We start from the raw sequence: 21429 nt of genomic DNA, 5'->3' as shown, positions 1-21429 counted from the left end.
TTTTCCTCTGTGCCACCAGCCAGCTGGGCAGGTCTTTGAGTCTTGTGTATGTTGAACTAGCTGGGTAGGGAAGAGCACACTTAACGAACTGTCTATGTGAGAATTGCTATGTGCAATGTGACTCAGAATGCATTTCCTACTCACAAAAGTAGATGGGGTCCATCACCCACTTCCATTATAGATAAGGGGTAATGGTATTTCATTCAGAATCCACGTATATTTCTATGGAACATTATTTTCTTCAAGTGGAAGTGATGAGACAAGAAGGTGCCCTGCTCCTCAGGAATTGGAGAGGAGCTCATCAGTGGAATAGCAGAAGATTTTCAGTGAGTTAAATCAGCATATGTCAGAGGAGGAAAAGAGCATTGGAATCAACAGGCATTTACCTACTCTCTACTATCAGTTTTGCATTGGGCTTTATGATCTTAACCAAGAGAGTTTGCTCAGAGCAGGGCAACATATTAAGTTAATATGACGTGCCAGTAATGCAGTAGTGCAAAGAAAGTCACCTTAAAGCAAGATGGAAGTGAAAGCAGATGACTATGATACAAGAGGTATCTTGAGGCTGTTGGAGTTTCATCTCCATGAGAATGTTTATGACAAATTCAAGCTGTGGCTTTTAGAACTCAACTAAAATCCAGCCTTGTGTTTAGGCTGTTCCACGGATGACACTGTGAGAGGAAAACTTTTTCATAGTATTGCTGAACTGCAAGCAGATTGACACTTTCAGGCCAAACCAAGTGACTGGGATGAAGGCTGGCAGAAGGCGTGTGCCCTAGAGCAGAGATGGTGAGAGTGCCTGGCTTACTCACTTAGGAAAAAGTGGCTAAATGTACTTCTGCTTCTTCTCGACAACCTGCCCTGCAGGCTGTAAGAAGATCAATTCCTAAGGTGGCTGTCCTAAAGAAGAAAACTGCCAGAGCACTTCCAAGAAAAACACTGACTTCCCAGCTGCAGGGAAAAATACCATGCCAAAATTACTCTTCCGAGCAAAAGGTGACACTAAAAATAACCAAATCCCAGGAGGCTGGGCATTGTCCACATAGGTCTGCCCTACTCGGTTGCTGGTTACCCTTACCTGACTTTTGTAACTATGAGCTAACCACGTACATGTTTCCTCTGATAAAGACCAGAGGCCAACACCCCTGGCTGTCTGAATAGAACTCTGTTCAGAAGTCACAGCATATTCTAAATTTGAACAAAAATTGAGGCCAAATACTGGCTGTAGCATGTTTTTGCTAATGCCAGAAAAACCTGTGAAAATACAGAAGTGGGATTTCCCAAATGTGTTCCATCTCCCAGAAGGATTCATGAAAATTTCATTGTATATCTTCCAGGACAAAAACATTGAGAAGTAGCTATGTGTGTTGCTACACTTAAGCACAATATGCAGTCACACTTAATTTGGATTATTTTGGGGTTATTTTTGTTCCTACAGCTATGAACTATAAATGGTAGAGCCATTGCTTCTGGTTAACTAAGGCAAATGGAAGGTGGAGGAGAGCGGGTGTGAGAATCAGCCTGTGAAAAACAAAGTGGGATGTGTCAGAACTCATCTGCAAAGGACTCTCAGTTATAACATACCTGACAGAGCTTGTCATTCATGCAGGTGTTTTTCTGCCTTTTCATTTTCAAACCCAGTGTGTGCCCTTTATGCCAAAATTCCATTTACTATTATATTATAAAATATCACCTCAAAAACATGTCTTGATAAAATGATGGGCGGGCAAAATCTTTAGTAACCTCCCCTTTGGTTTCCCCAGAGGAAGGTTTGCCACTGATTTTGCCAGAGGGCAGCACCAGGCCCGTGTCTATGCACCACTACAGCCTCACTGTAAGCTGGTGCTAACGAGGTGGGTATACACACAGCACAGTGAGTGCCTACATCAGCAAGGTGTTTGCACTCGGGCATCGCTGCGTGCACAGCTCTGGGGACTGCCTTCCACATTCCCCATGTGTCTGTCACACAGCTGCAGGACCGTGGGCCAAATTATTCCACAGCCAAAATGCTTCCTGCAAGTAGAGTCAAGAGTGCTTAATTAAGCAAGGAGCAAGCAGTGCGATAACAAAATTGTTCTTTATTTAGTTTACAATTAGGAGGGATTACTTATCCACAGAATTCTATGATTCAGTGACAGGTTATTGAATAGCAAACAGTGATTTAAGGCTAAAAGCTCTGAGCAAAGCCTGTTTTCTGATTTACTACAGAAACAAAAAGAATGTCAGCATTTTAAGCGGAGAACAGGGACCTTTTGTTAAAGGAATTCTTGGGAATAAAAACAATGGTTCTTTATAAAACATTGGTATCATATCTAGTTTCCCAGCCAAACTGAAAACACTAGCCACATTCAATTTTTTATGATGCTTAATTGAGAAAAAAAATCAACATAGATTTGTTTTGGTCAGCATAAGGTAGCACAAACTGAAATTCTTAGTGAAACACATGGAAAAGAATGATGCCTTGAATTCATTTTGATTAAAGTTTTCTTTTAAAAAACAAATAAAATATATTAAATATTTCAGTAGTGGAAAGCAGGAGTGTTATGAAGCAGTTAAGGGAAAAAAATGCAATTTTATCATTACACAAGCTGATATCAAACTGCATGGATGCTCACAGCCTCATAATTAAATTGATAAACTGAAGCATGTGTATGGTAAATATCAGCAATGCTTCTTGCTCTTTCTTTGAAAGATGCTCTGCAATTTGAGTGGTGATTTTTTGATTGTATGAGCCCCTGGAAACAGAAGAGTGAGTAATTCCATAATGTTGCAATTTTTGCACTTAGGTGTGAGAAAAGGCCAAAGCAGTATGCCATGGGAGAGTACTTGTTTGAAGGGCATAAAGAGATAATTTGGTATCTCAGTCAGTGGGCAGGTAATGAGCTGAGCTCTACAAGAGAAGAGTTTCAGTGATATGGAAAAATTCACTTCACTGGAAGTGTTGAAGGTTGGATGGGGCTTTGAGCAATCTGGTCTAGTGGAAGGTGTCTCTACCCATGGCAGGGGGAGTTGGAACTAGATGATTTTTAAAGTCCTTTCCAATCCAAACTCTTCTATGGTTTTCTGACAAGCAGTCTGTGGGGAAGGCAGTTGAAAGCAGCATCTGATAAATTATTAATCCCTCTAAGTATCAAGTGCCATCCAAAGAACCTTACATGTGGAGAGATGCACTGACCAGAAATATTTTTGCACTACAGGAAGAATAAAAGCAGTAGTGGGAAAGGTTATTTCAAAGACAAAGCAACACAGAGGAAAGATTGCTGTAGGAAGAAGAAAGATCCAGAAGATCCAGATCTTTGATCCAGAATAATTACTAGGATGGAACAAACATTACATTTTATTTTCAAATGCATGAGGCAGAGTTTTTAGATTTTGATCGTATAATTATTGAATAACTTTGGTTGGAAGGGACATCCAGAGCTGTGACTGTTCACCCCACTCCTGCTCAGGTTTTTGATCTAATGTCCAGCTCATGATAAGCCCTCATACATGCTGGGAAATTCTGCTCCAAAAAATCCAAACAAACTGAAAACCTTAATCACTTCCAGACCTTTTGTGATAATTAACTGAGGAAATAAAAACCTTATGTAGATTTACTTTAGTCAGCATATGACAGCACGGAACTATTGGTTCTTATTTGAGGTTCTTATGCCATAGTTCTTAATTGTAGTCACTTCCATAGCAAATTGCAGAAAAAATAGGGAAAGTGCGATCAGTACCATGAAAAAAACAATTTGATGAGAAATACTGTAGGTATTTATTTTAATGTTGAATACACAAGGAGGGTGTGACTGCATCTCCTTCAGTCTCACTCAAGAGACATTTCATTCAGGTAGGGTTATTCCAGTCTAAGCACCAGTTGCTGAGCCAAAGTAATTTCAACCCTACAGATCCATCCATTCATTTTCCCAAGTTAAATCTTCCTTACAGTTCTGGCCTGCCAAGAAAACGGCTTGAGCTGCATATGTACAGTGCAGTCCCCTGCAGGGAGGAATCACTTCTTATCTAGGATGAGATTACCCTCCTCATCTTTGATTTGAACTCGTCCAGTGGAGTACTTGGTTTCCTGTCTGCCATTGCAGAACACAGTTTTCACGGTGCCGTCTGGGTACTCCCTCCTCCTGAACTGCGCAGTGTGAATCTCTCTTTGGCCATCACTGAATACCACGATTTTATCTCCATTCCTGAAAGAAACAGCAATGAATGAAGTGATGAGAAAGCACTGTCTGTTATTAACCTGTCTCACAGAGTTGTCTAATGTAACTCAATCAAATTAGAAAATAATGTCAAGTGGAAAACCTCAAGATTTACATGGGATGGCATTAGAAATCTGGTCTCATAAAAAGACTCCAACACATAGTATAATAGCTAATGGATGGTGAGATCTGAATTGTACATGACTTCATGCAGGAATCTCAAGGCATTTTGAAGAAATCCAGAAAATCCATTTTACCACTGCATCCTTCCTCTTCGTCAGAAGAGACATGTGAGTCCTGTTGCTGTTTTTCTGATCTTGCATGGAGGAATAGAGAGACAACACAGATTCACAGAATATGACTTGGAAGAGACCAACAAGGATTATCAAGTCCAGCTCTTAAGTGAATAGCCCATTCAGGGGTCAAACCCACAACCTTGGTGTTTATTAGCACCATGCTCTAACCGACTGACCTAATCTCAGTCCTTGCCCAATATTAGAGGGGGAGCCAAGCACCTGGGAATAGAGCTCAGGAGCCCTCATCCTGAGTGCTTTAGTACCCACATTGCTAACACTGACAACTGGTGATCTCCCAACAGCTCTGGCCAGTGTAAATTTACATGGAACTAAATGAGGAATATTTCACAATCATTTCGGCTGTGGTGAGTGGTCACGTATTATTCAAGGTGGAAGTGAATTTTCAGTGCCATATTCTTAAAAAAAAAAACTAAATTATTTTACAAATTCTTTTTCACTTCATCTGGAAATTTCCCAACTATGCAAAATCCAGCCACATTTCTAAATGTCAGTATTGTTGTACCTGTGTCCAAAGCCTAGTTCCCATTGTTTACACAGGACTTACTTTTCTACTTTTACTACTGTGCCATCTGGGAAAAAAGTTTCCTTCAGTCCATCACTATAGAGGCACTTCACCGTGTGATCTGGGAACACAATTTCTTGTGTGCCATCAGGATAATGCTTTTCTGTGGAAAGAAGATGCAAAAAGTCTGTCTAGTGTTCTTTCAGGTTGCTTTACACGAAGCTAAGTCAGGATTTTTTTTTTTTGGACATTGTAGTGTAGGATGGAAATTATATCCACAATACTGGTAAAAGAAATGAAAGAATCACATAATCATATAAGCAGAATTGGAAGACCTACGTTTACATTCCATTATTATATTTGCTTTGAAGTGGTGAAGTGATGGAATATACTAAAAGTGAAATGCAATATACTAAATGTGAAATGGCAAGAAGATACCCAATCTGCTGGAGTCAGAATTCAGACCACAGTTTCATAACAGAAATAAATCTGCACAAACGCTCATGTTTATGAGCTCTTGCATACCTATCTGATTATTAGAGAATTGCAGCACCTCCAGGCCATCTGGATAAGCAGTGTGAGTTGTCTGTGCATCTGCATAATAATAAATCTGGAAGGAGAGTGAGATGATAGCAGCATGTTCACAATATTTGCATAAGCAGATTCAACCAGAACAATGTGCTCAAAAGTAAACCATCTTTAAAAAGTCATTTGAAGGTCATTTGCTGCATCTGCCACACATAAAGTCGCTATGTTCACATTGCTGTTCCTTCCTCTAATTCACACTCAAGGTTGTGTCTAGATGATGCTACTTTCATCTCTGTAGTGTGCAGGAGAACAGTGCAAACAGGAGAGTCATCCTCCCACCTCTTTGCTCTGGCTCTCCTCCTATTAAGTAACTATTAATTTAAAATAAACCCAGTGCTGCCAAGGCCTCACTTATTTCCACTTTAGCTCACATTAACTATTTATATTTACATAATGACGACAGGGAAGAACCCCCTGTACTACCTATTCCACAAATATATAAAAACCAGTCCTTTCTTCAGATGGCTGCCCATGCCCCTTGCCTTCATTCAGTCTCCTGCTTGGCCACCTACACATTTGTTCCTTCTTTCACTGTTACCTTCACACTTTTCCACTTTTTTCTTTGTGGATGAAGCAGTTTCACTGCTCACTGTTGTTAAACCAACACCCTTCCTCATCAGTTTCTCCCAGAATTGATAGATCAAGATAAATTATAGAACCTTACTGCAAAATAATTTTATTTTCCTTGAAGAAAATGAAGAGTTACACACCACCCTCTGATCCGGCATGATCTTCTTTACATCTCCATTGGAAAAGCTAATCGTTGTCATCCTTTTATCAGCACTAATTTCCTTTTTAGTACCATCGCGGAAAGTGAGGATTCGGCGTCCATCAGAAAGCACCTCTTCTACCTTCAAACACACAGAGCATCCAATGTAAATTAAGTCAAAGGAAATGAGCAGCATTGCACTGGCTTCCAATTAAATTGGAGCTTGAAGGATGTCATGCTATATCTTTGTATTTCAAAAGTTATCTCTGCAGAACAGGCATTAATTTTGACTCATTTGTCTGTAAGAGGCTGAAAGACATTTTCTTTTCACAAGATGAACTTACCTGTAGCACATGTTTCAGGTTCTCACCCCACCACTTTGTTTTAATGTTAAGCAAAATTAGGCGCACAGCCCTGTGGCAATAGGGAAGACAGTCGGGTTTTTTCCTGACCAACCTTAGTAAATTATGATCCAGACTCATTTCATATATGGTTGTGCATCTTCCACAGAGGTCACTTGAGATACCTGGTTCTGGATTGTCTGAACCAAAATGATTGAACTTCATGTATTAACAGAGATTGATGACACAGTAGTTTAAGAACCATTTCTTTCCAAGTAAACCTGGATGGACATTAAGTACTACAGAATTCATTTTGGCTGCATGCACAGACCTGAAAATTTGCTTGAGTCTTCTTATTCACAGCAGGCAATAATTCCATTAGTGTGCTCTTCTACAAAAAATACACTAGTCAGAGAAGACTTCACACCCAGCATAGCCTCTGGTTAATCAGTTTTCCTGGTGTTACTATAACAGTTGGTTCTGTTCAGCATAGTTTAATTCATTTGGTGAAGTCCAAAGAAGTAAACAATCAGAAGATGCATTACAGCTTTGTCATATGGTTCCAGTTTTATCAGAATTCCCACAAAAGGGAATATCTGCCCCCCGCCCCAAAAACAAAAGCTATTTTCTCTCACCTTTCCATCATGATACTCTATTTTTTCCTGCACCTCTTCCTCATGCTTTCTTCTTTCTTGATGTAACGTTGACCTTCTAGATAATATTGATTTTGGAGGCTACATTATGAAAACATCACAGTTATATAAACAGAAATGTTTTAAAAATATGTTTGTTAACTTAAAACAACTGTGCAAAAAACTTATTTACTTTTCCACACAGAGGAAAGATTCCCTTCTTTCTGGTATTGCCTTGTATTTGCAATGAATTTTCATATTTTATCTGCAACTAGAAATGTTGCATATTAATTGTAGTTTTCTTCAGTTTGCAAAGCAAAAGTAGCAAAACAGAAGTCCAAAACTGAGATTATAAAAGTGCATTCTGGCAAAGTTATGCTGTAAAAATGGAGAGAATAAACCCAGGAACAGAGAGCAGAACTATCTCTGAGTATTGGTTTACTGATTTACGAGGAAAGGTATTTGTACTAGCTAGAGTCACTCTTCCAAAACAAATTACATGGCTCTTAGCTGCTAGGTAGTGCTCTCTGTGTAACTAAGGGCTATTCTGGATGTTATAATTCCAGTTTACCATTACCAGGAGTGCTCTTTGCAGTCTGGCATGGTAAAGGAGCCTTAAGTTAAGTGACATCTGGCACACAGCATCCGGGGCAGTTACAAGCTAACGTTAATTACAGTTTGAAGATGTGGTGAATTTTGAATTATGGGATCCAAAGGAACAGGGAGAACTGCTCCCCACAGGACAATGATGTGCTTCAGTAAATAGCTATAAACACCATGCTCAAAGTTCCCACATCCATCCCTAAAGCTGTGTCTGCTACATAGCATAGGAAGTGGGAACAGAATATTTTCTTTTTCTCGGTGTGTTTTATTTCTGCTCACAAATGGAAAGAACATAGCTGCTGCTCATGTAAGAACTAGAATCATAAGTAGCTCAAACCTTTGTTTGAGCATCCAGAGAAGCAGGAGATCTGTCTGTAGATACTTTGTTGCCACATGCAGTTATGCCACTTCTCCTGTGTGTAGTCACAAAAGCCACTTTATTCTGAGCTCTTAGCAATTTTTCTGTCTTTTTAAGAGCTTCTTCTTCCTGAGGCAAAATTAAAATATTAACTAACAACATAAATCTATTATTGTTTAAGAGTTGTGCAGAAATATATTGATAAAGATATCTGTCCTATTATTTGAAAGCCATTGCAATACTGTTTTAAAGACTGCACTTATATAATGAGTAAATGCAAAAAAATAAAGCCAGGAGAGTATTGTTCCCAAATGAATGGGAGTTAGCATGCTGTATATGAAAACTAATACCGCAGACTCACTGTAACCCTGTTTTATAGAGTTGCATGGCAAAATACCTCTGTTTCTTCATTGTTCTTGCAGGGTGCAAAGCTGCAAGTGTCATTGCTGTGGTTATGTGAGAGGGATGTGTCTTCTGAGCTATATGAAATGGGCAAAGGTGTCCCTGTAAGAAAAATCAAAGAAAAAGGGGTCATTGAAAGCATATGAAAATTGCTGAATCACATTTCCATACATATCTCAGGCTTTTAAAAGATGCTGTCTCTCAGAGTCTTGCAACACATTGCTTCTTACACTGATAATGTTTGCTAACAGCTTGTCCATCTTCCCAAATGTGCTTTGTCCTGGACCAAAATGAAATGCAGTCCACACCCCTTCTCCCACCTCCTGAACCTCTGGGACAACAAACTCAGTGAGTAAGTGGGTGACAGCACAGTCTTCTCTCCCTCTCTTGTAAAATATAAATTTGGCAATACTTCTAAGAATCATAAGAGTGTTTTAGTGACTGACATTCTCTGTGAGTCAAGAGTTGGGGACCAGTGTCTCCTAGTCATTTGCAGACCACTTTAAGCAGGCAGGAAGTTTCCGTATATCTTACCTTTTACACAGGAAGATGAGCTGGGCTCCTTAAAACAACCACTCAGATGTGAGACAGCTCCGGGTGATTTCCTACCATTATACCTTCCTCCAGTAGGACAGAGCTGATGTACAACCTGAAGAAAAATGGAGAGGCCCTGGCCTACAGTTGTGCTTCACTTTAACACGGGAGCTATCAGTGATATGGCAAGAGCATGCTGTACACTTCTCCTTCCTAGGAGTTTAGCTGTCTGTGTGTGTATATTGTGCAGGTGTCTAAGCTTGGTTCAGAATGTTGTGGAGTAAGAAAGGAGGGTGGAAGATCTGGAATAAGTCTCAGACAGGGCCAAGTCCCCCCACTTCCCCCATCCCTTCTCTTGGGAACTGCACTTCATTTGCTCCATAGTGGATTGCATTGCAGTAATGTCTGTGCCTGGCCATACACCTCACTGATCCAAATCCCAGCCCTGACCCATGGGATGACTTCCTGTCATGACCCCAGGTCTGTCTCATCACTATGGGCTTTGACAATGGGAATTTTGGTCTGGCCCTCCCTTGCATCCCCAGCCTGCCCTCCTCCCTGGCTGGGGCCGTGGGATAGGCACTGCCCTGCTGGACTCCATGAGCTGCCTCTAGTGCTCCAAGCCCCTGGCCTCCCTGGGAACCACTGGCCCCTGCAGTCCCCCAATGCTTGGTGCATGTGATCATCCCTGAACATTTTCTGAGGCAATGGGGACAGGTTTCAGAGCATACACCCATACTCAGGCCTGCAGGTGTCTAAATATGTATGAATATTCAATGTATGAACAGTCTCTAAGATAATTTCTGACAAAAATTCTGCAGTTCCAGGGAAAGAAGACCAAGCAGCAGCCATGTGGCGATCAGGATCCCAATGCAGATTATGAATTATATCATAAAATGAAAATAAAGGCAATTTAAATAGACCTTGCTACTGACTTACTTTGTCTGGTTCAAAAGGTGTCAGTCTTCCCTGATGAGGAGTCCTCCTGCCAGTTGGTGTCGTGCTTCTACCAATGGAGCAGTTAGATGATTTCTTTTCTTGGTGTTCCTTTGTCACCAATCTCAAAGGATCAGCTTTTTGCACAGAACTATTTATGCCCTAAAAGATGTAAATACATTTGTATTAAGTTAATATATACATCTTCAAATAGTATTAAAAATCCTCCTACAAAGGATTTAACCATCATTAAGTGGTTAAAACTTTCAGAGAAGGTTTAACTGTGTCTGTGGGTGTATGCACAGAGACATGCACAAGGACACACACACATTTTATACATAACTCTGTATTTGGGGCCTTGTTTTGCTTCCCACATTTCTCTGTGCCTGGACAATGATGCAAGTCAAGGGTAATCCAAGGGGAAAAGTGCGAGGCCAACAGCTGCTGTCACGCTCTCATCCCTCAGTCTCCCCAGCGTGCCAACAGCAGGAAAGATAACTCTCTCTAGGTTATCACAACTGAGATGAGCTTAGTAAAATATATTGCACAACAGTTCATTTTTACTTGCTGGATGTCCACTCTTTCTATGTTTTGATCTTATACATCTCCATCAATCTAGGCTGACACAAGACTTATAGCACTCTAAGACAGGTGTGAGCCACAGAAGGGAAATGAGAGGCAAAAAGTTTCAAACAAATTATAGGAGTTATTTAGACTGGAAAGATCAAAAGCACTTCTCCAATTTTTCATGGAGACTTTAGAGAAGAGCACGAGGAAACATAAAATATTCCTGCATGATCACCAGGAGATACATGGGGTTTACAGGATTTACACAATGACTCTCAGGCATTTGCAGTTGCCAAGAAAATATTACATCGGTATGGCAGGAAAACTGAGGCTGTACTCCTGCCTAACCAAAACTTTGAAGTTACTGTACCTAGTGTAGGATTGCCTGTCAATATGAGACAAAGGCATAGTCTCACTGCCCACGTTGCTAAATTGTCCCAGAAATGGTAAGGGATTATGTCACTGTCTATCAGAATTGATAGCAGAAGAATCTCTAAAGCATTGAGCTGATGAATGACTAGAAGTGAGTACATGATGGTAAGAAACAAAGAAACAATCAGAAAAAGTTGGAAATGGCATCAATAACCCTGATTTTGAAATGTCTCACACACTGAAGAGTGGCTGTTTGAGAAGATGCATGTAAGTTATTCATGCAAAGAATATATTTGCTATCAGCTTAATTTACTCAAGTTCATGAGCTATTGCTCAAGGGACGTGGGACTAGCAAAGCACAAACGGGATGACTGCACTGCTCCTTCTCTGATAACAACGGACAGTGTTTGACAGCTGTAAACATTTTTGCATGTGATCAATGAAATTTAGGGGATCTGCTGTTGCTGTGATGTCTTATTTATATTAATGAATGACATTACAATTTAATGTATGCTCATAAGGAAGGAGCCAAGAAAGAAATCCTATTGCAACACCAGAAAATTGTAGGATTTTACAATCCTCCAAGCATAAAATGGTTCTCAGCAGGAGAGAGGCAACTGATTAGCTCTTTCAGACAAGGTTGCTAGAATGTACATAAATTAATAGAATTTATTGTTAAAAAGAATATTATTTATATTTTACATTTGGTGATATTTTATGCAGGCAAATTCTCTGGATATGCCTGAGTTCTCCAAACATATTCAGGATTCAAATACAAGTGAGTGGGCAAACTGTCAAAATATGCCTGGGACTTCAGCTTGAGACAAATGATGTAGAACTAAGGACCTTTAAGACTATTTCTGATGAAGAGATATTAGCTCAGAAACTGCAGAGTGATAAAAGGAAAGAGCTCCTAATCCATCATTTCATTTCTAAATATCTCAAGAGTGAAACTGCCAAATGATTTAAAAGAACTTGAAAAGCCATTGGAGCCGTTTCACAGCAGCTCAAACCAGTTTCAGCCCAGATTGCTGGAGTCCCACTCCTTTTCTTCTGTCCCCAGCTATGTGTTTCTGGTCCCTCCTTTATGAGGCGTCAGCAGCCATAGAGGGGAATTTACCTGGTTCATTGAGTAGAATCAGGCAGAAATGAACCATTTTTTTGCAGCCTGGTTAGTTTTGAGCCAGCTGGCTCACCATCTTCAGAAGGTGCCAATAGGGCCACAGCAGCTCAAATATTCATCAGCTTCAGTGACACACTAACATGTGGCAGCATTTGTTTTCCTTGTGGTTTATTACAGAAAGAATGTTGCAATTCAAGCTTTTAAAAAACTTACGTAAGACTTGTAAATAGAAGATACTTCATGGCAAGATGGAGCCAGAGAGAAAGTAGAAGTGTTTCCATGAACACAATGAGATGCATCAGCCAATTCAGTTGAGGGAGCATCCATGCAGAACAGTGTTAGTACTCCAGCTTGTTACACATGCCATTGTAAAAGCCCCTGATTTCATTTTTTATGCATTGCATACATTAGTATACCTATTTTTAAAGAAATAATGTCAAAGGAGTCGAGATGGGCTCACATGAATCACGTGTAGTCTCTATTTTCATTCAGAGGAATGTCATTCTAAGAGATCATTTGAAAAATCAGAGCCAACATTGTGTCCCAGGCAACCACTGCAACTTTGCTCTGCACTTTTTAAGAAACTCAAATACTAAGCATTTGGACTAATCACACATGACTAGGTTCTTGATAAAGATTCTCTCAATTCCATCACTTTCATAAACAAAGCCATCAAATTATCTCAATTTTCTTCATTGGAAATATGTGGATGACCAGTAAATGCAGACCTTTGATACAAAGAGGTTGCAGGATTGGAGGAAGAAGCAGCCGCCCAAAATGCACAAGGTAGACAATTTTTTCTGATCTTCACAGAAAACAAAAAAAAACTAATCACCTGGTCAGCTGGTGACAACAAAAGAGGTGTATCTTAGTTATGAAGGTTGACTTCATAAAAGAACAGGTACGCAGCTCGTTTTGGATCTTTGTCATGGGAGCTAGTGAAGAACAGTTTGAATTGCCATCAGTGACACTGATGCTGCTCTTGACAAAAGCAGGGATCTCTTGACATTCCTCTAGTCCTACAGATCTGTGCTATCAGGAAGGCAGTGAAGAACAGGAGAACAGAAACATGATGTTCTCCTGGATCTTCATGCTCAACAATAATCAATTACATTTTCTAATGAGCTTTTGCCTCCCAGCTGTTAATACCTACAGTTCTTCAACAAGTTGTCCCAGAAATCTCTCACTTGCCAATTCCCCTAAATAAGGATCTCTTATTATCTTCAAATATCACAGTTTGTGTCATGCAGAGTTTGCATTCCCCCTAACAGATGAAAAACCTGAGAAAAAGCAACAAATACTCATGGATAAAGCAGTGAAATTCAAATGCTATGAAAGTCTGTCCACATATTCACAGACCTTCCCTGCTTCAGTTAGTAATTTGTGAGTAAGAACATTCATAGGCAAGGAAATAACTTGCTCAAAGATCATCAAAATCCCTTGCAAGATTAGACAGCAAAATCCATCTAAGAAGATTGGAAGTAAGCACATTTGACCTTGACTGAAACATTAAGAAATGCTATCAGTACACTTTTCAGCAGAATTCCCTTCCCCTCCTCCCACTTCTGCTCCTGCCATGCAAATGAATTAATCTTTTTTCACAGAAATCATTAAAATCTATCCAGAGCTGCATGTTGGGCAGGAAATGGGCAACTTGTTCTTGCCAATGAGCTGCATTCAGAAACAGGTTGTTTTCAGAAGATCCGTATTAGTAAATATTAATAATTAATAAATATTAAAAATTTTGGCCCATCTGTTCATTCTTGCATGTTCTAAAAGAATTACTAATGATGTGCAGTTAAAATGGACATTTTTCTTGTCTCACTAAAGCACAACTTGAACTGGACAGTTCCTCACCAGCTATATCATGTTACAGTACAGAGATCATCCTTAAAAGTATTATAGCATTATTCTAATACTTAGGAGTATTATTATATCTTTTTCAGAGATGCAGAACATCTCTTGGATATGGGGTTTGTTTTTTACTTCATAAAATCATGTCTTCAAAAAAATCTGTATTTTTAACCTGTACTGATCATTACTCAGACTTGCTCGCCAATTGTTTTTGTACATATCCTCAAATTCTATTAGCTTTGACAGAAATAAGTCAGATGGTAATTATTGTTTTGCCTTCTTGGTTACAGCTGATGAAACTCACCAGTCCAAGGTAGCTTTAACTTATATATGTTATACATGCACATCTTCTTCGAATCCTAGAACCATAGAATATTTTAGGTTGCAAAAGACTCTTAGACAATCAGTTCCAGCCATTGACTCAGAACTGTCAAGTCCACCACTAAATCATGTCCCAAAGTGCCATATCCCCACTTTTTTCAACAGTGCCAAGGATGGTGATTCTACTACCTCCCTGTTCAGCCCATTCCAATGCCTGACAACCTTGATGTTTTCCTACGCTCAATTTCTCAATTTTGGATAGAAATAGTATCATAGTTGGTTTTACCTATATCCAAAAATTCATAATTATCCAGATTCACAGGATCTATGAGGGAAAGCATCCACCTGCTAACAAAAGAGCTCAAATGCAAAGAAAACACAAGTGAGTCTCCATGTTCAGATCTATCACTAAAACACAGATTTGGGGCTTCTGTTTAATATGCCTTTTACCTGCGACTTCAGTTCTAGAGTCAAATAATTGACAGCCACTCTATTCACTATAAAGTCTATTTGTGCATTCAGATCAGATAAAGAGCATGTGTCTCTGTCAAACCTTTTAGAGTTCACTCAGGACATCTGGGAACCATGCCCACCAGTCTAGCTCATGCTTGTGCTGCATTCCAGTTGGACTGGATCCAATGCCATCTAGATGGTGAAAGCCCAGATAGCAGCAAGCCCAAAAGTCTGCTGTCCTCAACTTCTCCCTTCTTAAAACTGTTGCTGAAGTCACAATTTTTATTTCACTTGGCTGTGTGCCATAGGAGGAAATTTTCAATACCTCTTTTCATATCTGGCACCATATAGTCTAGTGACTTTCAAAACACATGCTGTCATGCTCACTATAGTGGAACAGTTTCATCCCTTCTCACCTGATATCTTTTACATTTTATTTCAGTCCCTATAGAGGCAGAGAGCAGATGAATTTCAGTAGAGAGGATGAATTCAGAGAGATTGCACACTTGAACAAAGCACAGATTTCAACCAAATCTGAGCAAAAGTAAGAAAAGGGACTTAAAATGTCCAAGGTGCCCATAATATGAAGAAAGAAATACAAAGCCAAGAGAAAGAAAAGCATAAATTGATACTTAGATATCTATATTCTAAACAGTGAGATGTGCTAGAAATGTGGTAAGCTGGCTTTGGAGGAGAAGTCATGGACACACCAGCCAGAAACAAGAATCTCACTTGACATACCGAGTTAACTCGTCACAACTTGTAAAAATCTGAGTGGTTTTCCCACTGAGTTGAGCCAGAAGAAGGACACTGTTACATATTGGTAAGTAAAGCCTTGAATGGCAAAATACTAGATTTGTGGTTTGACAAAGCAAGGGGATTCCCTGTAAAATCAGCCTGTGGAGTAGCAGGTGCAATGAGCTCAGAGCAAACCTGAAATTAACAGACAATTCAGTTAGGTCTAGAAAACGGGGGAAAAAAGTTTTTTCTCCCGCTACTGCAAAACCAGAAAAAAATCTAAAAGGAAATTTGTGTATAATGAGAGAACAAGCAAGAAAACATGACCATGCTTATACACATTTTCATTTGCAGAAATTTTGATTCCAGAAACATTCTCTTAAATACATATTTGAAACAGTGGGCAAGTGACTACACGCAATAGGGATGCATACTTTACTATTCACATCTCTAAGAAAGTGTTTTTGCAAAGATGTCTTCAGCCTCACATGAGAGATGCTGTGCCTCTTGTGATTATCTCTCCATGAACTTTCTTCTGGTTTGGATGAAGATGCTGTCCCTCGCAGAATAGCTTCTGCAACCTAGTGGAAAGTTAGTTATAAATATGTAATTTTGAGTCACAGCTAGTATCATCAAAGAGCCTTCAAAGCCATCTGGCTCAAACTTAAAGCCATTTTCTTTTCATAAAAATGATGATATTTAAACTCAATGAATGAAATTCCACATGTTTTTCTGCTAGGGACTGAAGGTTCCCACTATCAGACAAAAAGTTTGTAGGTACCATCCTAGCATCTTCATATACACCATCCCATTATGACTCTCACATAACAAAAACATTCAGTGCTTTGGGTAGTGGTTCTACATCAGCAAAGCAGTAGTAATAAAACAGAAATCTGGCCAACAGAAGAAGTAAGTTAGCTTTTCCTTACCCTGGTTTTTATTGGAATTTTTATGTATTTTAATTCTGTACCTGTGACTAATCTTTTTTCTTTCTGACCTTCACAATTTATAAAAGGATGAGCCATATGAGCAGGCAGGTTTGGGAAAAGTGAAAATAAAGTGAAATTTAACTTCAAATTACATTTCCAATGAAACTTAAGTGTTAGGTGAAAAATCTCATGAACAAGTACATTACAATCAAATCAAAAAAAGAGACACAAAACTTCTTCACTCCAATAAAGCAAATGACAGGTTAGTTTGTGGTTCTAACACCTTTTAAAGATACTTTACTAGAAATTAGGTTTGAAAATTAGGGAAATATCTAAGAGTAAATGGCCCAATTTTATTTTTTTCTAGATTCAGCCATTCTGTGGAAGTGTAGGATTCATCTCATCAGACTATACCATCTAGGAGACAATTATTTTTTCTAGTTTCCTTGACATACATAGTATGAAACTGATCCCTCAAAGCATGTATTTTTCTCCTTTGAATACACACAGGGAAATGAAATGATCCACTCAACACAAATTTCTTTTTTTGAGTTCTAGTCTGAACCATTTAATTTCACCCAGACTTGCTGTCTCCTGTGTAATAAGTGCGTAACGTTAATTTCCTTTAACTCCCCTACAAGAAGTTACTCAGTTATATACTAAGAGAACAAGTAAAACCCTGCAAGTACATTAAACAAGTGGAATACTGAATGAAAAAATTACAAGAGACTCTAACCTACCATTAAACCATTTTGGTTTCCAGAGACCAGCAAAGACATTTACATTAGCCAGCTATATTTTCTACCCTGATTATCCCTCCTGCTCCATCCCAGCATAACTCTTATTCAAGAATCCAACTTGTGCCTCTGTAAGGCAGACCACTGACAGCATTTCCTTCTAGAAAGTTTACAGCATAGAATAAGAACTAAGATTTAATAGAAGGTCCAACTATATTTTTTTCCAGGCTGAAGAGATGTTTTATTAAAGAGGTAAATGGCACTATATATATAAAGAGCAGAATTATTTTCAAGAGGCTTTAGGTGGCTAATTTAGGCCACTGAAAGTAAAGTAAATTTACTGAAAGTAAATTACTTATTGTCATGGGTTAGCCAGCATAGTCCTGGAAGTGATGTTCTTGCAAAGGGGTGCTTACAGCTTCCTCTGTGACCTAACAGTGATGCCATGAAGATTTTTTGCCTTTTCTTTTATACCCCTGTTATACCTTGTACAACTTCTGTATTCCTAGTGCTTTTTGCCTACATTCTTGGACTTGTTTGTCAAGCTAAGAGACTAAACATTTTAGAAGCTTCATAGCTAGGGATCAGTGTGCCCCAGACCCCAAGGTCCTCTCCAGAACACATTCTGTAAACCAAGATAGAACCATCCAGGGGAAGGTTCCTTGGGAAGGGGGGCTCACTCAAGACTCTCATTGGGGAATCTTTGATAGATATGCTAATTAGTAAAATCTATAATGTTATACCCGATGTTGGTGGATACATAGACTCGGCGGGGGGCATCTCGATGCATATGACCTGGACGTGTACACCTAAGGATCCTTAAAAATAAACACCAAGGTAAAATCCCTTTTCCCCTTCTAACCATGTATGACTCTTGATTTTAAGACCAGGAAAAGGCATCAACAGAACCTATCAGCTGGCCAGTTTGAATATGGACAATTCTTTGAGCCACTTAAAATTTTGATGGCCTCTGTGGTCCACATTTAAGAATGGACAAAGCCCGGCGGAGCTCTGTCTCGTTTCCGGTGCTGGGACATGTAGCTGCAGGGCCCGTACGGGGCCCACAGGGCCGGGCCAGGAACCGATGGGCCCTGTTCCACCCACGGCCCCCCCAGCCCTGCTACATGCAGACGGGCCACTCCCCTTCTCCAGTGCAGATGAAGATGAAGATTCAGCTGAAGCTGCCCACTGTCTGGCAAAGATCATGTGACCAACAGCGATAAGCAAAATTCCAGCTGCAAGGCCCGGGTGAGATTAACCTTTTTAGTGTGGTAAATTCCCTCCAGAACAGATGGAGCCTGCACACATTAAGTAAAGAAAGAAGAGCTGAAAACCTGAAGGAGAAGAAAGAGGAGATGCTTAAAGCTGAAATTCTGTTGTAAAGCTGTGATATATCAGAGTACCCGTTGTAATTTCATTAAAGCATGGGGGGTGGAGCGTTCAACTTGTACTTGTGAGCAAAAGCACCTATGCTGAAACAAGCAAATGCTGAAGCAGCTGTGATTTGAAGAGAAATTTGAACAGGGAGAGGTGGAAGCGATGAGGACTCTTGCTCCAACTGGAAGGAGAAGACCTCTGTTCCTAGAGATATTCCCAAAGATAGTCTTAGAGATGAAGATGCTTTTTTCTCCCAGGAAAGGAGGAGGGCCTCTATTCTCAGAGATGGAAATGCTCCCAGAGATGGGTGAAGAGAACTTTTGTTTCTGAATGGCTCAACCTTAAAATTGTACCCCAATAGCTCAAGATTGGACCCTTGAAAGCAGTTGTGGGAAAAGCTGCAAGTCGTGGGAAGGGACTCTCATGCGAGCAGAGAACCAACCTGAGCGGCTGTCTCGTGATACTGAAGCCATGAGAGAATTTCTTGTGGAGATGTCTCCATAGCACGGGCAAGAGAGACTCCTCTCCCTAAATGAACTGAACAGCGTTATTATGGAAGTGATAAACAGACTGAACATCTCAAGGGTTGTCTTTTTACGGTGGGAGAAGGGAGAAAGGTGGGGGGAGGAGAAGAGTTCTGAAGGTGTGGTATGACTTTATTTTTTTTTTTCTTTCTTTTAGGTCTATTAATAAACTTCTACATATTCTGTCAAGTTTTGTGCCTGCTTTGCATTTCTCCTAATTCTTATCTCACAGAAGGTAAACAGTAATGAGTATTTTTGACCAAACCACTACACTTATCTAAACTCTCTTTCTAGTTAGTGGAGGGAGATATCTGACCTGACACAAGTGTCTAAGATGGGCTGGTTATATCATCTGGTAAAGCTGCCCACCTCATGGATAAATAAGGCTGGGTGGAGTAGGACCACACAAAGAGTGTATGTTAAAATGGCTTACTATTGAGCCGACTTTCCCTGCTTCAGGCTAAGCATGGCAGGATGGAGGAACAGTATTCACACATGACAGCTCCAAAGAAAAACTACTGAATTTTTCAAACCGTATTAAGCAGAAAATATCTTCCAGTACCGGGGTCTCTGATTTTCTGTCCATGAAGTTCATAGCTTTAGGGTTTTTTTCTGCTTTCCATCTCTGATGTTCTGAAACTCTGAGCTCATCTCGAAGCTCCATGTTCTGCCTGGTCAGCAACTCAACCTGGTCTCTCAGTTTGCTGTAGGCAGCACGCCAGTAGGACTCAGTTCTCTTGAACTCCTCCTGCAGTCCAGCAATCTGCTGTTTTAATATCTATCAGTAAAAAAAGAAAGTGTGCCATGTCACTGCGTGCTCTGAGCTAGGCATGCCCACCTTACATATCCAGAAGCAAGCATGGAGCCTTCTGTTCTGCTTAAAGGTTTACAGTTTTAAGTTATGCAATTTGAAAACATTTGAAATTATTTCAACAATGAAAGAAAACCCCCCCAAACAATAAAAAAACACTGCCTTGGAAAATCCTATATTTAAAACAAACCAATTGTTACACAATGAGCAGAGAGAAGTCCGTGCTGAAGAAAATCAGGAAATTCAAACTAATCACGCAAATAATCAGCATTAAATGTAAATGCTTTTAAGAAAAGGCTAGAATACAAGGTATATTTTAATGACAAGAATGTCAGTTAATCAGATCTTCATGTGGTGAAAAGGGCACAAGAATAGTTAGATCCTTCTTACAAAGAGGAGGGGATTGCAAAGACATAATTTTCAACTGAATTGAAAATGAAAGTAATGAAATTTGGAGAGGACATTTCCATATACATCCATCTCTATTACTTTTGCCTTCTCCCTTCTTCCCTCACCCATGCTGATGCAAACACTGAGTCCTTTTCTTTCAGGCCACTCATGCTGGATACTGCAAACAGAATACTGGTGGAGTTGAGCTAGAAATGTGCAGTTTGCTCGGTAGTCAACCAATTGCCACATGCAACCCTTTCTCACTTCACCTGTGTGTCTGCCCACTTGTTTCCTGATCACATTCCAGAGCTGTGCCTGCTCTGAATTTGGCAGATTTCCCAGCCATTTTCAAGAAGCAGCAGACTTCAGAATTTGGGAGTTACAGAGATAAATAACTTCAAAAGTATTTTGGTTTTGTTTTGTGGAAAATTAAATTTTTGAACCTGCTCTCATTAAGTTTTTCAGGTGGGAACAAAAGATTAAAACAATTCTATTAAATTTCATCTCTAGAGCTAGGCATAGTCAAGAAAGGCAATTATTCCCTGGCATAAATTCCAATTATTATTTTGTTTAATCCCAGGTGGAAAGAAAGCTGATATTTTAAAATATTGTTCAGAGAATACCTTCAAAATATTTTTAATTAAAATACTAAAATAGCCTTACTGAAACATTTCCTGCTGTAAATATTGCCTCTAGAGAAATATGAAACATAAAGAGAGAAAATACTCACTATGTGTATGGTCCAGAAATATGTATCTCAAAAGTATACAGATGAAAAATAAAGTATAGAAATTTTGAACAAAGTACTGTGTTGCCAGTTTTAATTGTCCTGAAACTTTTCTGATCATGAAATTAATTTAAATTGTCAGTGTGCTGTCAAATATATCGGTTTGGTTTACACATTCTTTTGCAGCAGAACATTGTTTCAGACATTTCTGAGCTTTACCATTGCCTATTCTTCTACTCTATAAAAATATATCTTTTAGCTGCCCCATCTCTGTTATTGGTTTCACATGGCATTTTTTTGTCTGTTTGTCAGTGATTCTTTTAGAAAATTGCCCCTTAGGTCGTATTACGTCTAGCTGTTTTCAATAGCGATAATGGCCACAGATAAT

The 21429-nt window shown here is 39.5% G+C and overlaps 1 protein-coding gene across 1 annotated transcript in view; it reads right to left on the bottom strand.

Moving 5' to 3' along the window:
- Positions 1-2082: 2082 nt before the first annotated feature.
- Positions 2083-21429, bottom strand: part of LOC121663160 (centromere protein J-like) — a 32793-nt gene continuing 13446 nt past the window's right edge. Inside the window, exons 8-18 of the mRNA XM_042025115.1 lie at positions 19676-19891; positions 15981-16127; positions 10122-10280; positions 9183-9297; positions 8644-8750; positions 8226-8375; positions 7289-7387; positions 6314-6454; positions 5541-5625; positions 5058-5178; positions 2083-4184 (exon numbers count right to left, since the gene is read on the bottom strand). Coding sequence (XP_041881049.1) covers positions 3995-4184; positions 5058-5178; positions 5541-5625; positions 6314-6454; positions 7289-7387; positions 8226-8375; positions 8644-8750; positions 9183-9297; positions 10122-10280; positions 15981-16127; positions 19676-19891 — 1530 coding nt within the window. The 3' untranslated portion in view covers positions 2083-3994. The remainder of the gene's footprint in view (positions 4185-5057; positions 5179-5540; positions 5626-6313; positions 6455-7288; positions 7388-8225; positions 8376-8643; positions 8751-9182; positions 9298-10121; positions 10281-15980; positions 16128-19675; positions 19892-21429) is intronic.

The sequence above is a fragment of the Corvus kubaryi genome, unplaced genomic scaffold (genome assembly GCF_017639235.1).
Source record: "Corvus kubaryi isolate FWS band 111438036 unplaced genomic scaffold, C.kubaryi_AGA036_p1.0 37266, whole genome shotgun sequence".
Lineage (NCBI taxonomy): Eukaryota > Metazoa > Chordata > Aves > Passeriformes > Corvidae > Corvus > Corvus kubaryi.
The sequence above is the reverse complement of the archived record's forward strand: the minus strand, read 5'-3'. Positions and strand labels throughout refer to the sequence as shown.